At 43.8% G+C, this 19,630-nt stretch overlaps 1 protein-coding gene and 1 long non-coding RNA gene across 4 annotated transcripts in view; one reads left to right on the top strand and one right to left on the bottom strand.

Annotated features, from left to right (window-relative positions):
• The window catches only part of DSP (desmoplakin), a 45,032-nt gene extending 26,936 nt beyond the window's left edge, over positions 1-18,096 (bottom strand). For all 3 annotated transcript variants that reach the window (XM_002816397.6, XM_054557171.2, XM_024248135.3), the window contains exons 1-4: positions 17,503-18,096; positions 3,789-3,891; positions 1,363-1,511; positions 229-403 (exon numbers count right to left, since the gene is read on the bottom strand). In XM_002816397.6, coding sequence (XP_002816443.4) covers positions 229-403; positions 1,363-1,511; positions 3,789-3,891; positions 17,503-17,672 — 597 coding nt within the window. In that variant the 5' untranslated portion in view covers positions 17,673-18,096. The remainder of the gene's footprint in view (positions 1-228; positions 404-1,362; positions 1,512-3,788; positions 3,892-17,502) is intronic.
• LOC112133762 (uncharacterized) lies at positions 10,930-19,206 on the top strand. Its single transcript, XR_010140562.1, has 2 exons — positions 10,930-17,284; positions 18,535-19,206. It is a non-coding gene; the product is annotated as an uncharacterized LOC112133762 (long non-coding RNA).
• The last annotated feature ends 424 nt before the right edge of the window (positions 19,207-19,630 follow it).

Here is a 19,630-nt window from a genome sequence, read left to right as displayed (position 1 = left end):
GGATGACTATAAAGCAATGAGGCTGATTCCCCAAGCCACACTGAAATCTCATTCATTCCAAAATAGAAGACCACTTTTCAAATTGTATAGGAGGAAAATCCTGCAAACAGCAAGCTGCTGCTGCCACCTGAGGTCTAGAAGACTCTTTGTCACACAAACACATGGGCTGACCCCATCGTGCTGGAACGTCTGGACTGCACAGGTTTGGGCTGTTAAGAAGCTGCTTACCCTTTGCTGCCTCATCCACCCCAAACATTCACTGGTGACATGCTTGGTGAACTCATCCCAGCCAGAGCCACTCTGACAAGTGTAGCCTCCACCACCCTTGGAGCTGGCCCTGCGGACTCGAGGGACACTGATGGCTTTATAAAGGGCTCGCATTTGCTCTTGGAGCTGAAGAAGCCTGCAAAGAAAAATAACCTTTAAACCACTGCAGGAAAACAGCCTATGAAAACCCGTTCTGGGCAAATTTCCCCTTTTCTGAGTCTTTTGTGTTAATAGAGAAGCTATAAATGTTTTATGGTATTTGAAGATTTTTTTTTCTTTACCCCAGGACTTAAGTCTTAATCACATACAAAAAATTAAATCTTAGGAAGAGGTTCAAAGCACGAAACAGCATAGAAAGGGCCACTGCCTTTGCCTAACCTGGTAGCAACTTTCATTTTCTCATGCGTTTTGTCCTGGGAGTTTTCCTAGTACCCTGGGCCCCAGGTAGTAGTAGAACAAATTCAGACTATATTTTTCTGCCTTATAGTCTTTGTTTCCAACTCTAAGGGTCTCATTTTTGTATTTATTAAACTAAGCTTGTCTTGATATTAGACCCTTAAGTGACTCACACCTGTAATCCCAGCACTTCGGGAAGTGCAAGACGGAGGACTGCTTGAGCCTAGGAGTTTGAGATCAGCCTAAACAACATGGCAAAACCCTGTCTCCACAAAAAATTTTTTTTTAATTTGCCAGGTGTGGCACATGCCTATAGCCCAGCTACTTGATAGGCTGAAGTGGGAGGATTGCTTGAGCCCAGGAGGTTGAGGCTGTGGCGAGCCACATTTGTGCCACTGCACTCCAGCCTGGGTGACAGAGCGAGACCCTGTCTCAAAAAAAAAAAAAAAAAAAAAAGTCAAATGCCATGCCAAAGGTCTTTCTGTCCTCTAAAGGGAGGTATAGTTAATATCTATAATGAAATGCTCACTTTGTATTAGAGATACATAATAAAGCTGCAAAATACCAAGTAAGCAAGCCTTTCCTTGGGAATATTTGTGCTGCCTTCAAAGGAAGACCTGGGTCATAGAATTGAGTGTAACTGGTTATGTGGTGTTCTTTTTCACGGGGACTGCCCGATCCATGCTCTGTGGACAATACCTCTTCTGGTAAGCATCACAGGGCTGGCCCATCTGCCGCATCTCTCTGATCAAGCTGTCAAGGATTTCCATTTGGTCATTGGCCTGGGCAAAACACTCATCCAATTCTCGACTCCGAGTCAGCTGTATTCCATCTCCATACTTCAATTCCTGAAAGAAAACACTCACATGAAGGAAAACACATACTACCAGGAAGAAAACCTTCGGGCATTAATGGAAGCAAGAGCTTCCACTGTAAACATGACAAAAACTGTAAGTTTCCCCAGTGAAAATGATCTTATTGAGATAAGAAGGTAAACAGACGGAGATTCATGAACCAAAGTTTGTGGACTGTCTTTTAAATTTGCATTTGGCTTTTAAAGTCATATTTGCAGAATGCTAACCTTCCCCTTGCTTCAACAGGTTAAATGCTGATCTTTCATATTTACACACAACTCTCATCTAATGGGAATTTCACTGTGATAAGGACACTGTACCGTTATGCCAGATAGGGCTTCTTACACACAGAGTTTTTCCTATATCTTATGAGACATAACGTTTTAGTTCTTTTTATTTATTTATTTATTTATTTTTGAGACAGAGTCTTCCTCTGTTGCCCAGGCTGGAGTGCAGTGGCACAATCTCAGCTCACTGCAACCTCTGCCTCCTGGGTTCAAGCGATTCTCCTGCCTCAGGCTCCCGAGTAGCTGGTACTACAGGCATGTGCCATCACACCAGGCTAATTTTTGTATTTTTAATAGAGACGGGGTTTCACCATGTTGGCCAGGCTGGTCTTGAACTCCTGACCTCAACTGATACACCCGCCTCGGCCTCCCAAAGTGCTGGGATTACAAGCGTGAGCCACCACACCTGGCCAACGTTTTAGTTCTTAAAAAGAAGGCTTCTGCCTGGTTAACTTATTGGGCCAAACAATGTCCTGGTTTTGATGATGCACTATAATCATATAAGATGTCACTACTGGGCAAAGCTGGGTGCTGGGTAGAGACCCCTCTGTACTATTTTTGCAACTTCTTGTGAGTCTATAACTACTTCAAAATTTAAAAAGGGTTTTGTATTTAGAAAAACAAAAACAGAAAGCTTCCTCCTCTGCTTCAGTGCCACCTACTGATCTTTCTCTGGAATTTTATATTTGCTGCTTTTACTTGGCTTTAGTCAAATGAACCTCATTTCTCTAAACAGAAATGTTAGCAAATATGACACTATTTCCCTAACCTGTTTTTACTACACGTTGATGCATGTAAGTAAAAATAAACTGAGAACATGAGGCCATGCAAATTTTCAGAGCTACATGTAAAACGTATCCATAGTCACTACAAATGACTGGTGTGTGTGTATGTTCACTATTAAGTCACTGGTGTCTGCTATTTTGTTTTGTGTAAAGGAATCGGGCCACTGTGAGGAACATTTCAAGGAGTATGTTTCAAATCAGACATTCGAAACAACTAGAACTGGAGCCAAGCTAGTTTGCTGAGCCCCAAATATCTCTGAACATGGACTAAAGTGACATTATTTTTTTAATTGGATGAAGAAATTCAGAACTAGAACGCACACAATATCTAAATTAAGAAATTAGGACATTAAAATATTATCTAAACAGAGCCCATAAATTCATTTGATTAAAATCTGTTTCAAATACAGGCTGTTTAAAAGGGGTACTTTGTGAAGAGGCAGATTCCAGACGTAACCCTGATACCAATGTCAGCATTAGGGGGACTTGGCTGAAAAGATTCAGTAACTCAATAGAGGGACAGAAAAGATGGCTACGGCCCCACCATTCTCTATTCTGTTTTTAGCAAACTCAGAGCAAAGGTGAATGCTAGTGTTTTAAAATGAAGACTTTACACAGCAAATACCACAAACTCCACGATTTCTAATCCGGATTCGATGAGATCCTAGAATGTCTCAGTTATCTTAAGAAACACAGCAAGGTTCTCACAAATGTTACCCTTCCTCCTCAATTTTCCATTGCCTATTTTTCCCCATTTTTCTGTTTCTCAGATAAAATTGTTATCTCAATATAGTCATTTTCCCTGAAAAAAAAAAAACATACTAAATTGATGGTGCATATGAAGATCCATTCCAACCCAGGAACAGAAACATGCCAGGTTGCATCTCTCAGAAGGGAAAGTATCAAAAAGTCACGTAAATCATAAATTGCTTTATTTCCAAAAAGGTGGCATTCTGTAGTGTAAACATTTGTTGGGAGGGGAACGGGGAACTGTTTGAAAGCTGGTTCCCATTGTTAAACCAACATTACAAATAGGTTAAGAAGACACACATCTCTCCGTAGTCTGTTCTGAAAAACAGCATCTCTAAACACCACGTGAAAGAGGTCAGTGTATAGGCCCCGGCCAGCAGAAGCTAACCAGAGCACAGCCGGGTGTGGCCAAGGCTTTGGGAGAAGCGATGGGAACAGAGAAAGCTTACAGGCTGCACGATGAGCTCTGCTCGCATCAAGCAGTCGGAGCAGTTCTGCAGCAGCTCCTGGATGGTGTTCTGGTTCTGGTGCCTGGACATTGTGCCGGTTTGACTAAGGAGGCAAACACAGAGAAACCAGACATCAAATAACTTATTTCAATTCTGAAATAATGTCAAACTTGCAAAAGTTGCAAAAACAGGACAAAACCACTCCTGTGAGACCCTTTATCCAGAATTCCAATTGTTAACATTTTGTTGTGTTTCTTTTATCCCCCTTCTCCCCTCTCCATAGATGTGTATGTATTTTTTGTGTGTATATATTATTTTTTCTGAACCATTTTAGAATAACCATGCCCTTCCACCCCCAAATATTTCAGCATATATTTATCTATGTATACATATTATTTTTTTCTGAATGATTTGAGAATAAACATGGCTTAACCCCCAAATATCTCAGCATATCATTCCTAAGAATAAAAACATTCACTTATATATAACCACAATACAATGATCAAACTCAGAAAATTTACAATTGACACAAACGATTTTCTAATTTATAGAACTTGTTCAGATTTCACCAATTAGCCCAATAATGTCATTCACAGCAAGTTTTCCCCTCCCAGGTCCAGGATCCAATCCAGAAATCTATCTCTCTGAGTTACAAAAATACACTTCTGGCCATGACAATGACACAGAGCTATTTCAGCTTCACTCCTGCTTCATCCCACAGCGGTCCCTATTGACAATCCCCAACACCACAAGTCCCTCTGCAGGAAGACCTCACGGTGTCAGACACAGAGCATAAAGATTTCACTGGCAAGTCTGGCTGAAGGAAAGGTAGGAGAGGAGAAAAAAGCTTACTATACAAAAGTATTGGCCAGACACAGTGGTTCACGCCTATAATCCCAGTGCTTTGGGAAGCCAAGGCAGGAGGACTGATTAAGTCCAGGAGTTGGAGACCAGCCTGAGCAACACAGCAAGACCCTGTCTTACAAAAAAAAAAGATTGTTTTTAAATTAGCCAAACATGGTGATGAATGCCTGTAGCTCTAGCTACTCAGGCAGCTGAGGTGGGAGGATCACTTGAGCCCACGAGTTGGAGGCTGCAATGAGCTATGATCACACCACTGCACTCTTGCCTAGGTGACAGAGTGAGACCCTGTCTGTAAAATATATATATATTTTTTCTGTAATTCCTGTAAAAGACAACGTTTTTTTAAAAATCATGTTGTGAAGAAAGTGATGGAAAATTTAAATACATTATCTTTATTGCAAAACAAACCCATTCTCCTTTCAAGATGTTCCTAGAATACCTATTTTTCTCTACAACGAAGCTCATTCAATGTACATTTCAAATGAGGCACTTTTCTGGAAGACACCTAGCAGAAACCTTAAAACAACAGTGGCATTGGTGGAAAATGTTGCAGATGGTCTGTATCTTAAAGAAAGAGATGACAGAGTTTCATTTGCTCTTCAAGCAAGGTATAACCAAAGTCTGGCTTGTAAATTTACCGAGATATATTATGCCACAGCACAGCCTACTGTAGTTTGGTTTCAGAGAGATTTAAAGCAGATCAAGTGATTATTTAACGTCTGTGAAAAGTCCTCACGGATGTGCTACAAGAAGTTGGCTCTTCCTACCTTCATCCAGGGCCAGCCTGAGCCTGCTTTTATCTGGTGCCTGTCTAACCAACTGGATGTGTGTGTGTGTGTGTGTGTGTGTGTGTGTGTGTGTGTGTGTGTGTGTGTGTTAAAGAAAGAATTTCACTGTTTAAAAAAAAAGTCTGACAAACAATGGTTGCATTATGCATAGATGGGATAAGATCACAGTAATGTGGGAATTCTTCCGCAGCACCTGGCTGCACTGTCTCACCACAGGAAAGCACTTTCTTTTTTGGCCACCCATCTGGGGTTCCTCCCTGCAGGCAAGGCTCCCCAACAAGCCAGGACTAGATGAATGTGGGTGAGGAGCCCAGACCTCCCTGGGAACTACTCCCAGAAGAAGACACAGGCTCCTCCAGGCAGGCCCAGGGGAGGTGGTGCCAGAGCCATCCAGCTCTCAAAACCAGGACTGCCACCACCCACCACCAATGCAACCAGTCTCTGTCTTCCACTCCGAATTATACAGGAAATGAGGTCCATTTCTCATACTGCTGAGATATAAGCAAGATCATATTTGTTGTCCTAACTTGTGCAGAATTCCAACTGACTTAGAACACCTTCCAAAACATAGCTGTTATAAAACAGAGGAAAGAAATTCAAGAGACAAAGGAAAACATTAAGAAACCCAGCAACCTCACTCAGAACCCTAGGATGAATTAAAAAATTAGGAAGGTCCTGTGTAATTATTTTTATTTTCTTTATTGAAGGGACATAGGAATATCTTTATTCTGAAACATTAAGAAATTCTGTTCAGCAATTTGGCTCCGAGGGTGATTCCCACAAAGAATGCCAGTCCCAAGCAGATAAATGAAAGAGTTGTCTCTTAACACAATGGAAAGTCAGAGTTTCCTAAATGATTTAATAATGTTTAATAATGTGTGCCACTGTAAAAACAATCACAAACTGAGCTATAAGATGAGGGTGGGGCACGCCTGTAATCCCAGCACTTTGGGAGGCCAAGGCAAAAGGATTGTTTGAGCTCAGGAGTTCAAGACTAGCCTGGGCAACACAGCATAAAACCCAGCTGTTAAAAAAAATAAAATGATGGAGGCATGGGAAACTGGGTGAGGGTATACACAAACTTTGTACTATTTTGTAACTTTTCTGCAAATCTAAAACTATTCTAGAATTAAAATGTATTAAAAAACAGAGACAGGGAGGACAAACACAATTGTGAATGAACTTTTTTAAAAGTGAATTTATGAGAACAAATTCATTTGACCACAAAATATAAAACTCGCCAACTTCTTTTTACCCAATAACTAGGCTGGTTAGTTATACCACAGTTAGAAATGAATTACATCCAGGATAAAGGAGGTAAGGCAACCAAACATTGGCTTAAAACATTGGCGGGTTTGCTCTATTTTTTAATTCCCTCCCCCTAGTTTTAGAAGACATTCCTATTTCTCTAGAGATCAGTTGGCATCCTATAAAGAGAAGACAAACTACCTGGCTGCACTGTCTCACCACAGGAAAGCACTTACCTGCCTCCCCTTGGCTACCCATATTTGAACTTAAAAAAAAAAAAAAACGTAACTTCATATGCTGCTAATAATACAAATAAATTCTTCGTGCTTTTCTAAAGGATTTCCATATGTTCTTTTTTTTTTTTTTCTTTTTTCCGAGATAGAGTCTTGCTCTGTCGCCCAGGCTGGAGTGCAGTGGCACGATCTCAGCTCACTGCAACCTCCGCTTCCCGGGGTTCAAGTGATTCTCCTGCCTCAATCTTCCGAGTAGCTGGGACTACAGGCATGCGCCACCACGCCCAGCTATTTTTTTTTTTTTGTATTTTTAGTAGAGATGGGGTTTCACCATGTTGGTCAGGCTGGTCTCAAACTCCTGACCTCAAATGATCTGCCCACCACGGCCTCCCAGAGTGTTAGGATTATAGGTGTAAGCCACTGTGCCCTGTCTCATATGTTCCTGATATCCACTAAAACACTTACATGTTTTGCATGGCATGTTAGTAAATAAATTAACAACTGTATAAGAATAGGGAATGCACAGAAATCTAATCCTTTAAAGGGTTGAAAAAATAAAAAGCTTAAGTGTTGGAACAATGAAATAAAGAATCTTTTATATCATTATTTGTCTATTGGGAAGTGTGATCTAATTAACCAAATTTCATCATATACACAACTTTTCAAGACCACGTCTGATCCTTAAAACAAGGTCTACTTCTATCTTTCATCTGTAAGAATCCAACTTCAGTCTTAGGTGTGGCCAAGAATTCCCTTTGGAAACAGACTGAGGCGAGAAAAGGAACTAGGTATACACCTTGTGAAGGGCTCGGTCCATCAAAACAAGACAGAGGGAGAGGGAGACTCAGGCCAACTAAGGTATAGGGAATCCACCTTGACAGGTCAGTTTGCTTGTCTTAGCCCAATGAAGAATCCACACAGAACTCGCTGTACTCAATCCGGGAGGAAGTTCAGCGGAAAGGATTTCGACCCATCGGGTTAGTCTGATGTCAGACATACACCACCTGTATGTGTAGCACTGGATTCTTCAGCACAAGAGCCAGAAGAGCTTGCTTCAGGAAACATGCCTTTTTTTTTTTTTTTTTTTTTTTTTTGAGAAGGAGTCTCACTCTGTCGCCCAGGCTGGAATGCAGTGGCACAATCTCAGCTCATTGCAACCTCCACCTCCTGGGTTCAAGTGATTCTTCTGCCTCAGCCTCCCAAGTAGCTGGGATTACAGGCACACTGCCACCACGCAAAGCTAATTTTTATATTTTAGTAGAGACAGGGTTTCACCAAATTTTGGCCAGCCTGGTCTCAAACTCCTGACCTCAAGTGATCCACCTGCCTTGGCCTCCCAAAGTGCTAGGATTACAGATGTGAGCCACCGCTCCCAGCCAGGAAACATGCATTTTTTTAAAAGCTGTAATTCAAACCTTTCTAAGTCAGATTATATATATATACGTTATTGACCACACAATTTTAGATTTTTTTTTAATCTCAGAAATTTCTATCTCCATCTGTTGGGCTAAATGGTATGTAAGATTTCTTCACCTCATTCATTCTGTAACTCAATTTTAGGAAATGACCAACCTCATTCTTCCTTATTGAAAATAATACAAATGTCTATGTTAAGTTCATGGTAAATAAATGTATCATGCTAATTGAATTAAATTTAATTCATATAGTGCAGTTTGGGAAAATGCAAAATTCTATAATGTATAAAGAAATAATTTTAAAATGATGTACTTACAAGTGCATACAAATTTTTTTAAATCCCTACCCTCAAAGAAATTTTTAATACTGCTACATATGGGTGTTAGGGTTGAGAGATTTTCAAATCATGTTAGGAATTAAATTAACAAGCCATGAAGTTCAATTTTTAAATCCCATTTCAGTGGCACAGAAGATGGCAGATGTCATGTGCTTTTTTTAAAAAAAAAAAAGAAAAAGAAACTCATTTGGGTCAAATTTATCAAAAGAATATTGACTTCTAAACCAAAATTAATAGGTGCCCTTGAAAAAAATAACTCATCCTTAAAAGTTTTTAACTCTTCTGACAGATAAATGAGTCATATTACAAAGAACCTACCTGTACATACTTTTTTTTTAAGTTCATCCTAAAACTTGTTTAAACAAGTAAGGGTTCCAAATATTTGCATAGAGAGCCCTTCATCGGTGGTTAAAAAGAAAACAAGTTCTGGATTCTAATCCAAAGACGGACCACAGGAATGTGTGAACAATATTACCAAGATTTCAAGTTTTTATTTTACTACCTTCAAAAAAACATTTTTCTTTAAAAACAGGACTCCAAAACTAGCTGTCCTAAGGCATTAGCTTTACATGTGTTGCCAAAAATATTATTTTTAAAAATACAAGACAACGTTGGGTGCCGCAGCTCATGCCTGTAATCCCAGCACTTAGGGAGGCAGAGGCCGCCGGATTGTTTGAACCCAGGAGTTTAAGATCAGCCTGGGCAACATGGCGAAACCCCATCTCTACAGAAAAAAAAAAAAAAAACAGCTGGGCGTGATGGCACAGGCCTGTAAGTCCCAGCTACTCAGGAGGCTGAGATGGGAGGCTGAGATGGGAGGCTGAGATGAGATGGTTGAACCTGGGAGGCAGAGGCTGCAGTGAGCCGAGATTGCACCACTGCACTCCAGCCTGGGCGAAAGAGCAAGACCTTGTCTTAAAAAAATAAAAATATTCAGAAAGATACAGGAAAAAAAGTTCATACTTTCAGAAAGCTAAAGAAAAAATAACACAAAAAAAACAAGACAAATATTTCAAAAAGGGACATTATAGGCAAAAAAAAAAGTTTTTAAATGAAGAGTTACTCTCTTTGTTTTATAAAAATACTTTTATAATAACTATGTTGCTCATTAGACACTTGGACCATGCCCTGTAACTTTGCATTTCTTTCTGTTTATATATTTTCTCTCCAACTGGACTCTTTCCTTCCTTCCTCTTTCCATCTCTCCCTTCCTCTCTCTCCTCTTCTTTTGTTCATTCAGTCAACACAGGCTCTTGTACACATGCCAGAAAGACTCATATGTCTCTCTGTTTTCAGGTTCATGGAATAATTGCCTAGAAAAAACTCAGGAAATGTGTGTTAGGAACTATGATAGTTATATAATGCATTAATATTGACCGTAAGGCCTATTTGCTTAGCTCTTTACAATTTTCAAAGCATTTTTCACATATACTATTTTGTTTGAGTTTCTTGAAAGGCTCTTGCATAAAAAGAAAAATATATTTTTAATACTTCATTTAAGGATGATACTTTACCTCTAAGATTCACTAGCCGGGTGCGGTGGCTCACGCCTGTAATCCCAACACTTCAGGAGGCTGAGGTGGGAGGATCACCTGAGGCCGGGAGTTTGAGACCAGCCTGACCAACATGGAGAAACCCCGTCTCTACTAAAAATACAAAATTAGCCAGGAGTGGTGGCGCATGCCTGTAATCCCAGCTACTCAGGAGGCTGAAGCAGGAGAATCGCTTGAACCTGGGAGGCAGAGGTTGCAGTGAGCCGAGGGCACCATTGCCCTCCAGCCTGGGCAACAAGAGCGAAACTCCGTCTCAAAAAAAAAAATTCATTAAACACCCTCTATATACATCAGCTGAAATGCCGTGTTAGCCATCCTTCAAAAGTTCAAAATTTCAGAAGTTACAGCCTTCTGCAAGGAGCTTCCGTATCACACCTCTGCATCCTCTCTCTTGCATTGAACACACCTGGCTACCTGCTCCTGGAGAGCAAAGTCCCATGTCTTAGTCATCTTGGACTCCTACAAACACTTAACCTAACAACATAAATAAGGTTCGGCACACAGAAGGTACTTAATGCATGTTTGGCTTAGTAAAGTGGAAGAAAAACAAAGGCAAACAAAAGACCGATCTGAGGATATTATGGCTCATCTCATTACCCTCATTTCAAAAGCTCAACCAGAGAGTACAGCTGTCCCCTCCCCATTCCCACTCCAGCAGTGAGCAAACATGGTGGATTTTTTTTCTCTATAGATTTTAGAAAGACAGCCTCCTTTGATCCTGCATTTTGTCTACGCCCAGGAGCTACAGAAACAGTACTCTAATAAAAGTTCTGCTTCTTTTCCAGGCAGTTTTCTCGATTTTCACACTGTGTGTTTGGCAGATTGTGTTTGCGGGATAGTGGAAAGCTGATCACATATCATTAACTTCAGAAGGACTTTGAAGTAGGGCACAGTTGGAGTCCACGCCCAGCTCAGCCACTTCCAGTTATACAGCCTGTGACCTTGAGCAACTTAAAGTGACATCCACTGGCAGTGCCTGGAGCTTCTGCCTCTATGACAGGTAGAACACCCCCCTCCTGGGGCTGAGGTGAGGCTCAGAGGGGCACTGCAGAGGCAGAGGCCTCACTTAGTGATAGCTCTTACTTGCGGAGGCTGCTGCTGTTGTTATGGTTCTGAAATTTCTTTCTTTTTTTTTTTTTCCACGGAGTCTCGCTGTGTTGCCCAGGCTGGAGTGCAGTGGCATGATCTCAGCTCACTGCAACCTCTGCCTCCCGGGTTCAAGCGATTCTTCTACCTCAGCCTCCTGAGCAGTTGGGACTACAGGCACCCGCCACCATGCCCGGCTAATTTTTGTATTTTTAGTAGAGACGGGGTTTCACCATATTGGCTAGGCTGGTCTGGAACTCCTGACCTCGTGATCCGCCCGCCTCAGCCTCCCAAAGTGCTGGATTACAGGTATGAGCCACCGCGCCCAGCTGAAATTTCATTTTTGTGTTTTGTCTTTGCCCCAGTCCATAACTTTAAGGATGTCCTGCAGCAAAATGGAAGTGGGGTGATAAGAAAAAAAAGAGAAAGAGGAGAAGGAAGAAATGGATTGGGTATTAAGTGTGAGGCATTTCAGGAGTTCGTAAGGTTCCCTACGAGGCTCAAAAATAACTGAGACAATTCATAGAGAGTGATACACTTTACCAGCATGAAAGAAACTTATTGAGGGTAAGAAAATTCAAAGGCCAGGTGCACTGGCTCTTGCCTGTAATTCTAGCACTTTGGAAGGCCAAGGTGGGAGGATCACTTGAGCCCAGGAGTTCAAGACCAGCCTGGGCAAGAGAGCGAGACCTTGTCTCTACAAAAAAAAAATTGTTTTAATTAGTTGGGTATGGTGGCACACACCTGTGGTCCCAGCTACTCGAGAGGCTGAGGTGGGAGAGTCACTTAAGCCTGAGTGGTCAAGACTGCAGTGAGCTATGATCATGCCACCACTCCAGCCTTAGCCACAGAGCAAGACCCATCTCAAAACAAACAAACAAACAAACAAACAAACAAAATGTAATTCCAAGCAGAACCTTAGATCTGTTTGCTGCAGCTTCTCACTAAACTGTCTTCATTTTCATGAAATGTAGATTTCACATTCATGAGCCCTTCCAGCCCAAGGTGTCCGTGGTGAGGCATAAATTATTGGACTGCACTAGTATTTTACAAGATGTCACCTCAAATGAGCAGCTCATGTCTGAGTCTTAGGATCTGTGGGGCCGTGACTTCAAAATCATAACCACACCTGAACGTTTTCAAGCAGCAGGGCCACTGGGACCAGCCCAGCGGGAGGGAGATGGAGAAAATCAAGGGGTGGGGCACTTCTCCCAGCTGCAGCAACAAGGCCTCCAGACTGAAACCACTCCTTCTAGAACCTCCTGGTCTGGAAAAACTGGTTAGCTGAGTCAAGACACACTCTCCAAGTCTCACACCCAAGCCCTCCTTGCTCCACCCTAAGAAGTCAGCACTGAGGCATCAGAGCCATCAGCAGTTTTTCCCTTTCCAAGACATTTCCATTACCTGAACAATGAAATTATGCCCATATTTAGAGAAAAAAATGACTGTTGAAAGCTGTATTGTCCCATTAAATAGATCTGACTAACAATTAGTTGGCTTAATGCAGAATCAAATTGAGTTTCTTTTTTCCTAAGCAGATAGAAACTCTACAGGAGTATTAATGAAAGAATACAATGATTATGAAATATTTCACAGGAATGCAGACTGAGGAATTTAACAGATTAAAAATAAGTAATAACTCAGAAAAAGGTTTACAAGTAGAAAAGGTGAATTCTCACACTACAGGTTTAATCTTCTCTTGGGTCATTGTGGTATACTGGATTCAAATCTAGCTTAACCACTTAACTAGCTATGTGACCTTAGGCAAGCCTCAGATTCCCATCCGTAAACTGGGAAGTTTGTTATGAGGCTTGACATAACATCCTATACAAGGCACATCACAGGTATTTGCCGGGTAATGGTAACTATTATTAACCACCGACCTGATATTTTTATAAAATATACAAGTTAAATTTAATAACCATATAAATGTTACCTGCCATATATTAAGCTACACTAAATCTTGCTTTGCAATCATCTCCCAGAAAAGTGTTTGGACTATCTACGCTATGAGTCACTCGAGCTCTGGGCCTGTTTTCTCAGACTCTCCCTTGCCTCTCGCATCCAATTCTTAGCTGAAGCTGTCACTTCACCTTGGCAACACCTACTTTCCCATCCACCGCCCTCACCGTGGTTCAGACTTTCATTCCCTCCCTCCTTCACTGGTGCAATGGCTTCCTTAAGCCAACACCTAAACAGTCCAGAAGCTCAGTTATGATCGTCTGACTTCCCTGCTCCTCCAATGGAGGAGACTTTCAACGGCTTCAATGAAAACCTGCACCAGCTTCCCTCTGCCTATCCAAATCCCTCTCCAGGGCATTCAAGGTCTCCAATGCCTTGGTCAAAAAGGATGCTTCCTCCTTTCGTCTTACTCCCTCCGTGCTCAGAGGGAATGCTCAAAAAGATCACTCCATGGGCTTCGCAGACTTTTCTCATGCTCTTCTCTCCCCCTGGAAGGCTCTCTGCCCACCCATCTTGAAACAGCTGAAATACTCCAAAGTCTAGTTCGACACCACTTCCTATATAAAGTCTTCCCAGTGCCCCCACGACAGATATTCTCTCACCTCCTTGTGAAGTCTGAAGTCACGTACACCCCTCCTGTGCATTCCGCTTTTGCGTGCTAGTCTTCGTGTACTTATCTTCCTTGGAAGGGCCTACACTCCTTTCAAGGCTATAGATTTCCGCCTTGATCTCCCCTGACACTTAACACAGAATGCAGCCAATGCTCGGTAAATTCTTGCTGAATTAAGGAATTAATGGAATTTGAGATGCTTTCATGGTGTAATTACAGGCCTGTCCATTCTAAAAGTCAGGCTGTGAAGGCACAGGGAAAACCAAGGTGAGGATCCTTGGGTCCTCAGGCCAACCCAGCCATAAGTGGATTCTGGGATCCTGGGCACGTCCTCAGCTTCCTGTCTCTGAAGTGTGCATGTGGGGTTTCTGCCTAGGCTAAGTGATCCTTAGGGGTCCCCCCTGCTCTAAAATTCAGGCGAATGGACCTGTTTGTCTCATAGTAAGAAATAAGCTTCTCTTAAAACCTAATTTAAGACTAACTTTAAAATGTATATGAAATAATGATCACATGTATCTTAGTTTTGAAATCATGAGATCTGAAGAAAAATAAGCATTAATATTATAACCACATATTTCTGAAACTTAATGACTATTTTCTGCTCTTAATCCTCCCACAAATTCACCCTTTGATAGGTGAGATCTAACTGTAAGACTTTGTTACTTTGGTAACAAATTTCACTACAGATTTGTAACTTGTTTTAATGACAGGAATAAGACTAGAGTAATTCTGCTGTAATTGAAAACAGTATTAATATAACATCCTATCCAAGAAGAATCCAAAATTTACATTTCAAGACATGTACATGTCTATTATTTCATTATCAAGGTTGTAACATTTACCAAATGTTAACAAAATTAAGTAGTTGCAGATTCCATTCAATCTAAAATAAAGACACAAAGAACAGGCAGGTGGTAGGGGAAAAAGGGGGAATTAGGATACAATGAGATCTAATACTGTCCTAAAAATAGGTAAGTGCTGTTCCTGGAAAGGACAGAGAGAGAGATGTTTTAAAGTCATTTTCAAAGGAAAACTAAGAGTTGGGCCCTCCACACATTCAAATTACTTTATTTAGGGAAGGGCTAAATACAAAACACTCCACTCAAAAATCACCAATCTATTAATAATTCAGCCATAAAGTAGCAGTTTTTGAAATAAATGAGTTTAAAGTCAACCAATAGTTTTTATACTAGTTTTCGTGCTAAAAAAAAAAAAAAAAGAAAGAAAAGAAAACCACAAAAACCTTTATTTAGAAAACCTTTGGGTCAGAAAAATACTTATGAAATTCTTAATCATCATTCACTTAGCAGAGAGCAGTGGCTCCCTTGGGCACAGAGGGCACCCTGCTTCTACAAAGTGCATGCCACAGCCAAACATATCCCTCCACACAAAACCAGAATGCCACCAGAAAAACTGCTACATGCCCTGTCTTCAGTCAGTCGCTATTATTTGAAAACGCAGAAGTCAGCATGTGTGGGCTATTTTGTAGTCAGTAGCACCACTGCAGGCTGGGACAGGCTCGGGAGGAAACTCCATTGCCAGGGTCCCCGGAAAGAATGACCGCCTCCCGACTCAAGCCCTGAGCTTGACGCCCTGCTGCCGGGCAGAGCAACATTAATGAGGAGAAAAAACATCCTTCCTCAAAGTCAGGTAATTTTTCACTTAGATCTCTTTCCCCTTCCCAGAGAGATGTGAGACTTGACAAGTTTATAAGTAGGCTTTAAGTTGGAAAAACAGAACACAAGAAATGATACTACACAATGAAAAAACATGGAGCCTGCCCAAAATTAAATGTTTCAGTGGGAAATCCTAATAAAACATGTATCTTGATGCAGTTCATTAACCAATTAATTTATTAAAGTTTTACTTCCCTACAAAAGGTATAAGAAGCCAAGGGAGTGAAATATTCGATTAATAGTACTGATTATTGTCTATTTAAAAGAAATCCAGGCTAGCAAAAGCATAGTTATAAATCATAATCAAAATAAATACTTGGTTCATGAAAACGCCAAAAAGAGCTACTAAAGAGTCCTTCACATTCTATTCTGACTTGGATTTAAACTGTGTGTAACCCACACATTTAAAGGATGTGCATCTCAAATCCTGGAGGACTGCGAGAAAAAATTTAAATTTCACATTTAAATGGCTGGCAAAATTTTAAAACAAATGTAATGAAAACCCAAGTTTTCATTCCTCCTATTGCTTGGCACATTTTCCCTGGAAATCCCCAGACACATTTTGTTCAGGAAACAAAGAACTCCAAGATTGAGACAATTCGTTGCTAACTCAAAAAAAAAAAAAAAAAAAGCGAAAATAGATTTTCAGGATGCCCCAGAAATAAATAAATGAATCTAAGCAGAAAACAGGTTGCGACTCGAGTATTCCCTGCCTTCAAAACTGCTTGCAAAAACAAAACTCCCTGGAGCGCATTCAGGCTGCTCCTCCCAGGCCTAGGGCCACAACGCCTGGTAAATAACGTCCCGGCGCTCAGGGCCTCTTTCCCAAAAGCCCGACGTGGGAAGAACTAGCAGGGGGCGGGGAGGTGGGGCGGGCTGCAAAACGCGCACGGCTCACGTGGGCATCTAGAGTCCAGCTCCCGAGACCCGGTCAAAGCAGGGACAGGGTCTCTCCCCACCCACCCAAATGACGCCCTCGGTCTGTTTCCGCGAGGATCCGGAGAAGCTGACCCTCTCACCGGGGGGTCTTCCCGGGGCACCTAGGCCAGGGCGGACCCCCAGCGTCGTCCTCTCCCCCCGCCCCCCACTCCCCTGCCCACACATTCTGGATCAAAGCAGACACGCGGCCGGCGCTCTGCGATCCAAGGCACACTGGGGTCTTTCATCCGGTGTTTTTAAAAAGGAGGAAACAAAAGGCTCAGAGGCAGGACCCCAGGTGCGCTCGCCCGCGGGGGCTGCGGCGCGGACGACCGAGGGGAACAGGCAAGTCCCGGCCGAACTTCGAGCCCCAGGCCCGGCAGCCACCCCGGCGGGGAAGTTTCGTTTGCCGGACAGGGGAAGCCGAAGCGCCTCCTCGGGACAGGACCCCGCGCCGCCGGGACGCGCAGCCTTGATACAAACGTCCTTGGGTGGCCGAGGAGTCCAGGAGTCGCTGCAGTCGTGGTCTCGGGGTTACTTGGCATTGGGGGTGAGCCGGTAGAGACTGCGGAGCCCCGAGCACCACTCGGCCACCAGACAGGACCAGGGCCCAGCTCCTTTCCTCTTTTACTTTGATTACGGTTGGAGAGGTTGGGTTTTGTGGTCGCAGCCCCACCTCGCCTGACCTCCCATTCGCGGGCTGGGACAAAGGCGACTGCAGCCGTGTCCAGCAGACAGGGGACAGCCCCGCGCTGGCCGGACGCCCCCTCTGACCACCCGCCCGGGCTCGCGGGAGGAGAGAAAGGTAAGACCGAGTCCCTGTTCGCAGGACAGGGGCCAACCTGTCCCCGCACGCGTCAGGACACCCGGGTCCTGCTCCCAGCGCGGCCGGGAAGTTCTTTCCGGACCTGGGGCAAAAAATCTTTCCACCTTCGGGACTCGAGTCTCCCAGTCGCCCAGAGGAGGACGGTCCCTCCCTGTCCCGCGAGCCCCGCAGCCCGCGCTCTCCGGGCAGGTACCCACCAGTAGCCGTCCGAGTTCTGGTCGGTGATCACGCCGCGCCGCGAGTAGTACATCCTGCTGGTGCCCCCGCCGCCGCTGGTCACCTCGTAGCGCAGGTCCGGGCCAGACTCGGCGCGGGTCATGCGGCCCAGAGTGTTGATCCGCGGGTGGGAGCCTCCGTTGCAGCTCATGTCGGCGGGCAATCGGGAGAGCGGCTCAGCGCCGAGGCATAAGCGAGGCGGGCCGGCGCGGAGAAAGCGGAGGGGACCAAGGACAGGCGGACGGCCCGGGAACCGGGCGCGAGTGCGGAGGGCTCGCGAGGTCGCTGCTCGCCACCTGGGCCCTCCCGAGGCCGCTGCGAGCGCGGAGACGGCGACGGGCCGGGGGCTGGAGCGGGAGGAAGAGCTGTGGCTCGAAGGGCGGCAAGTGCGCAGAGGAGCTGCGTCGGAGCTGGGTGTTGGTGTTGGTCGGCGGCGGAGCGAGTCTCCTCCCCGCTGGCACCGGGCGCCGAGGCCACACCTGGCCGGTTTCTTCCCAGGGCGGGGTGCGGCCGCCGCGCCTTCCCCGCCCCGCCGCGGGTGTCACCGACGCGCTCCGGCCGCCCCTCCCCACCTGCACCCGCCGCCCGCGGCTCCGCCCTGCGCCACCGAGGCCTGAGTAACGCCGGGCGGGGCGGGGGCGGGGTCCCCGAGACCCGAGCGCCCTGGGCGAAGCCACCGCGGGGAGGACGTGCGCTCGCGGGGGCCGCTGCGCTCTGCGCTGGGGCCTCTCGGGCTGGGAATGCGTGGCCCGGCTTTTGAGGACTTCCTCGGTCCCCGGGTGGAAATAGCTGGAATGGAGGGGCCTCTCGATTGGAGACTTACTGGTCAAATATTTACTTTTGTTGATCACTGGAAACGCTACCTACCACGCACTGACTAGAACCACAGTGAGGAGGGAACGCTTTAGATGATAGAGTTTTGTTTGGGGACTTGTTTTGTTTTGTTTTATTCCAGGAATTCAGGAAATTGCCTCAGAAGTCCGATTTCTGATGTGTAAAACCTTTTTTTACAGAAAACCATGACTTCCTGGAAAAGTCTTCAACGTAAATATTAATCTCTTTGGCATAAAGAGGAAAACACTACAGCTAATTTTTCATGGGATAACATAAAAATATAAGTTGCAATTTCTTTTATTTTTTTCCCTTTCGATGGTCTTTTTAAACGAGTAGTAAAGATTTCAACGCCAGGTCCAGTTTCCAAATTTTGTACGAGAACCTTGCGGATGCTTGTCTCTCGCGCGCTTCTCCGCAGACCCAACCCTCTCCGGAACTCAGAGCTGTTCACCCAAGTCAGCGGAGGAGGCCTCCTGGGACTTGAGACTGAGGGTGGCAAAGAACCCTAGGCAGAGATCATCAACTTGGTACCGATGAGTGACGCGGGACTTGAACATTCCAGCGACTTGCTCCAGGGCCACTGCCAGTTAAGAGGCTGAGTGTTAACTGCACCGTAGGCTCCAGGAACCGAATCGAGTTTGGATACAGACCCAGTCACACCATCCATGAAAAGCTGTTTCTATAATATGGAAAATTGTTAAATGACGCTTTAGTAAAAGCCATTTAAAGATCTTTCTAATAAATTTTTCATCTTTCCAAACAATGCCGCTAATTACCTTCTGATACAGTGCGTTTCCAAAATGTTTATGAACTGAAAACAAAAATAAAAAACTAGATTTTTATGTTGTAAAGAGAGTGGGACTTTCTAAATTTTGTCATATTATAGCGCTTCTCATGACAACTTGACCCTTTAGGCATAATTTTTGACAAAATGTCTTGTTCTTTTTCTTTTTACAGCTGAACGTCTTAAATTCAAGGAGTAAACACATATAATGAGATAAAAGTTTATCACTGTTAGCACAACCAATAATTTGCATCGTAGTCTCAATTTCCTCGAATCTTTAATAAAACCAAAGTGGTCAAGTGTTTAAATGATTATACAGATTGAGTACCCCTTATCCAAAATGCTTGGGACCAGAAATATTTTGGATTCTGGATTTTCTTGGATTTTGCAATATTTGCATAGATGTAACAAGAGATCTTTGGGGATGGAACTCAAGCCTAAACATGAAATTTAGTTGTTTTCTATATGCCTTTTACACATAGCCTGAAGGT

The sequence above is a fragment of the Pongo abelii genome, chromosome 5, assembly GCF_028885655.2.
Source record: "Pongo abelii isolate AG06213 chromosome 5, NHGRI_mPonAbe1-v2.0_pri, whole genome shotgun sequence".
In the NCBI taxonomy this organism is placed as follows: Eukaryota; Metazoa; Chordata; class Mammalia; order Primates; family Hominidae; genus Pongo; species Pongo abelii.
Note: the sequence above shows the minus strand (reverse complement) of the source record. Positions and strands in the feature narration are given on the sequence as shown.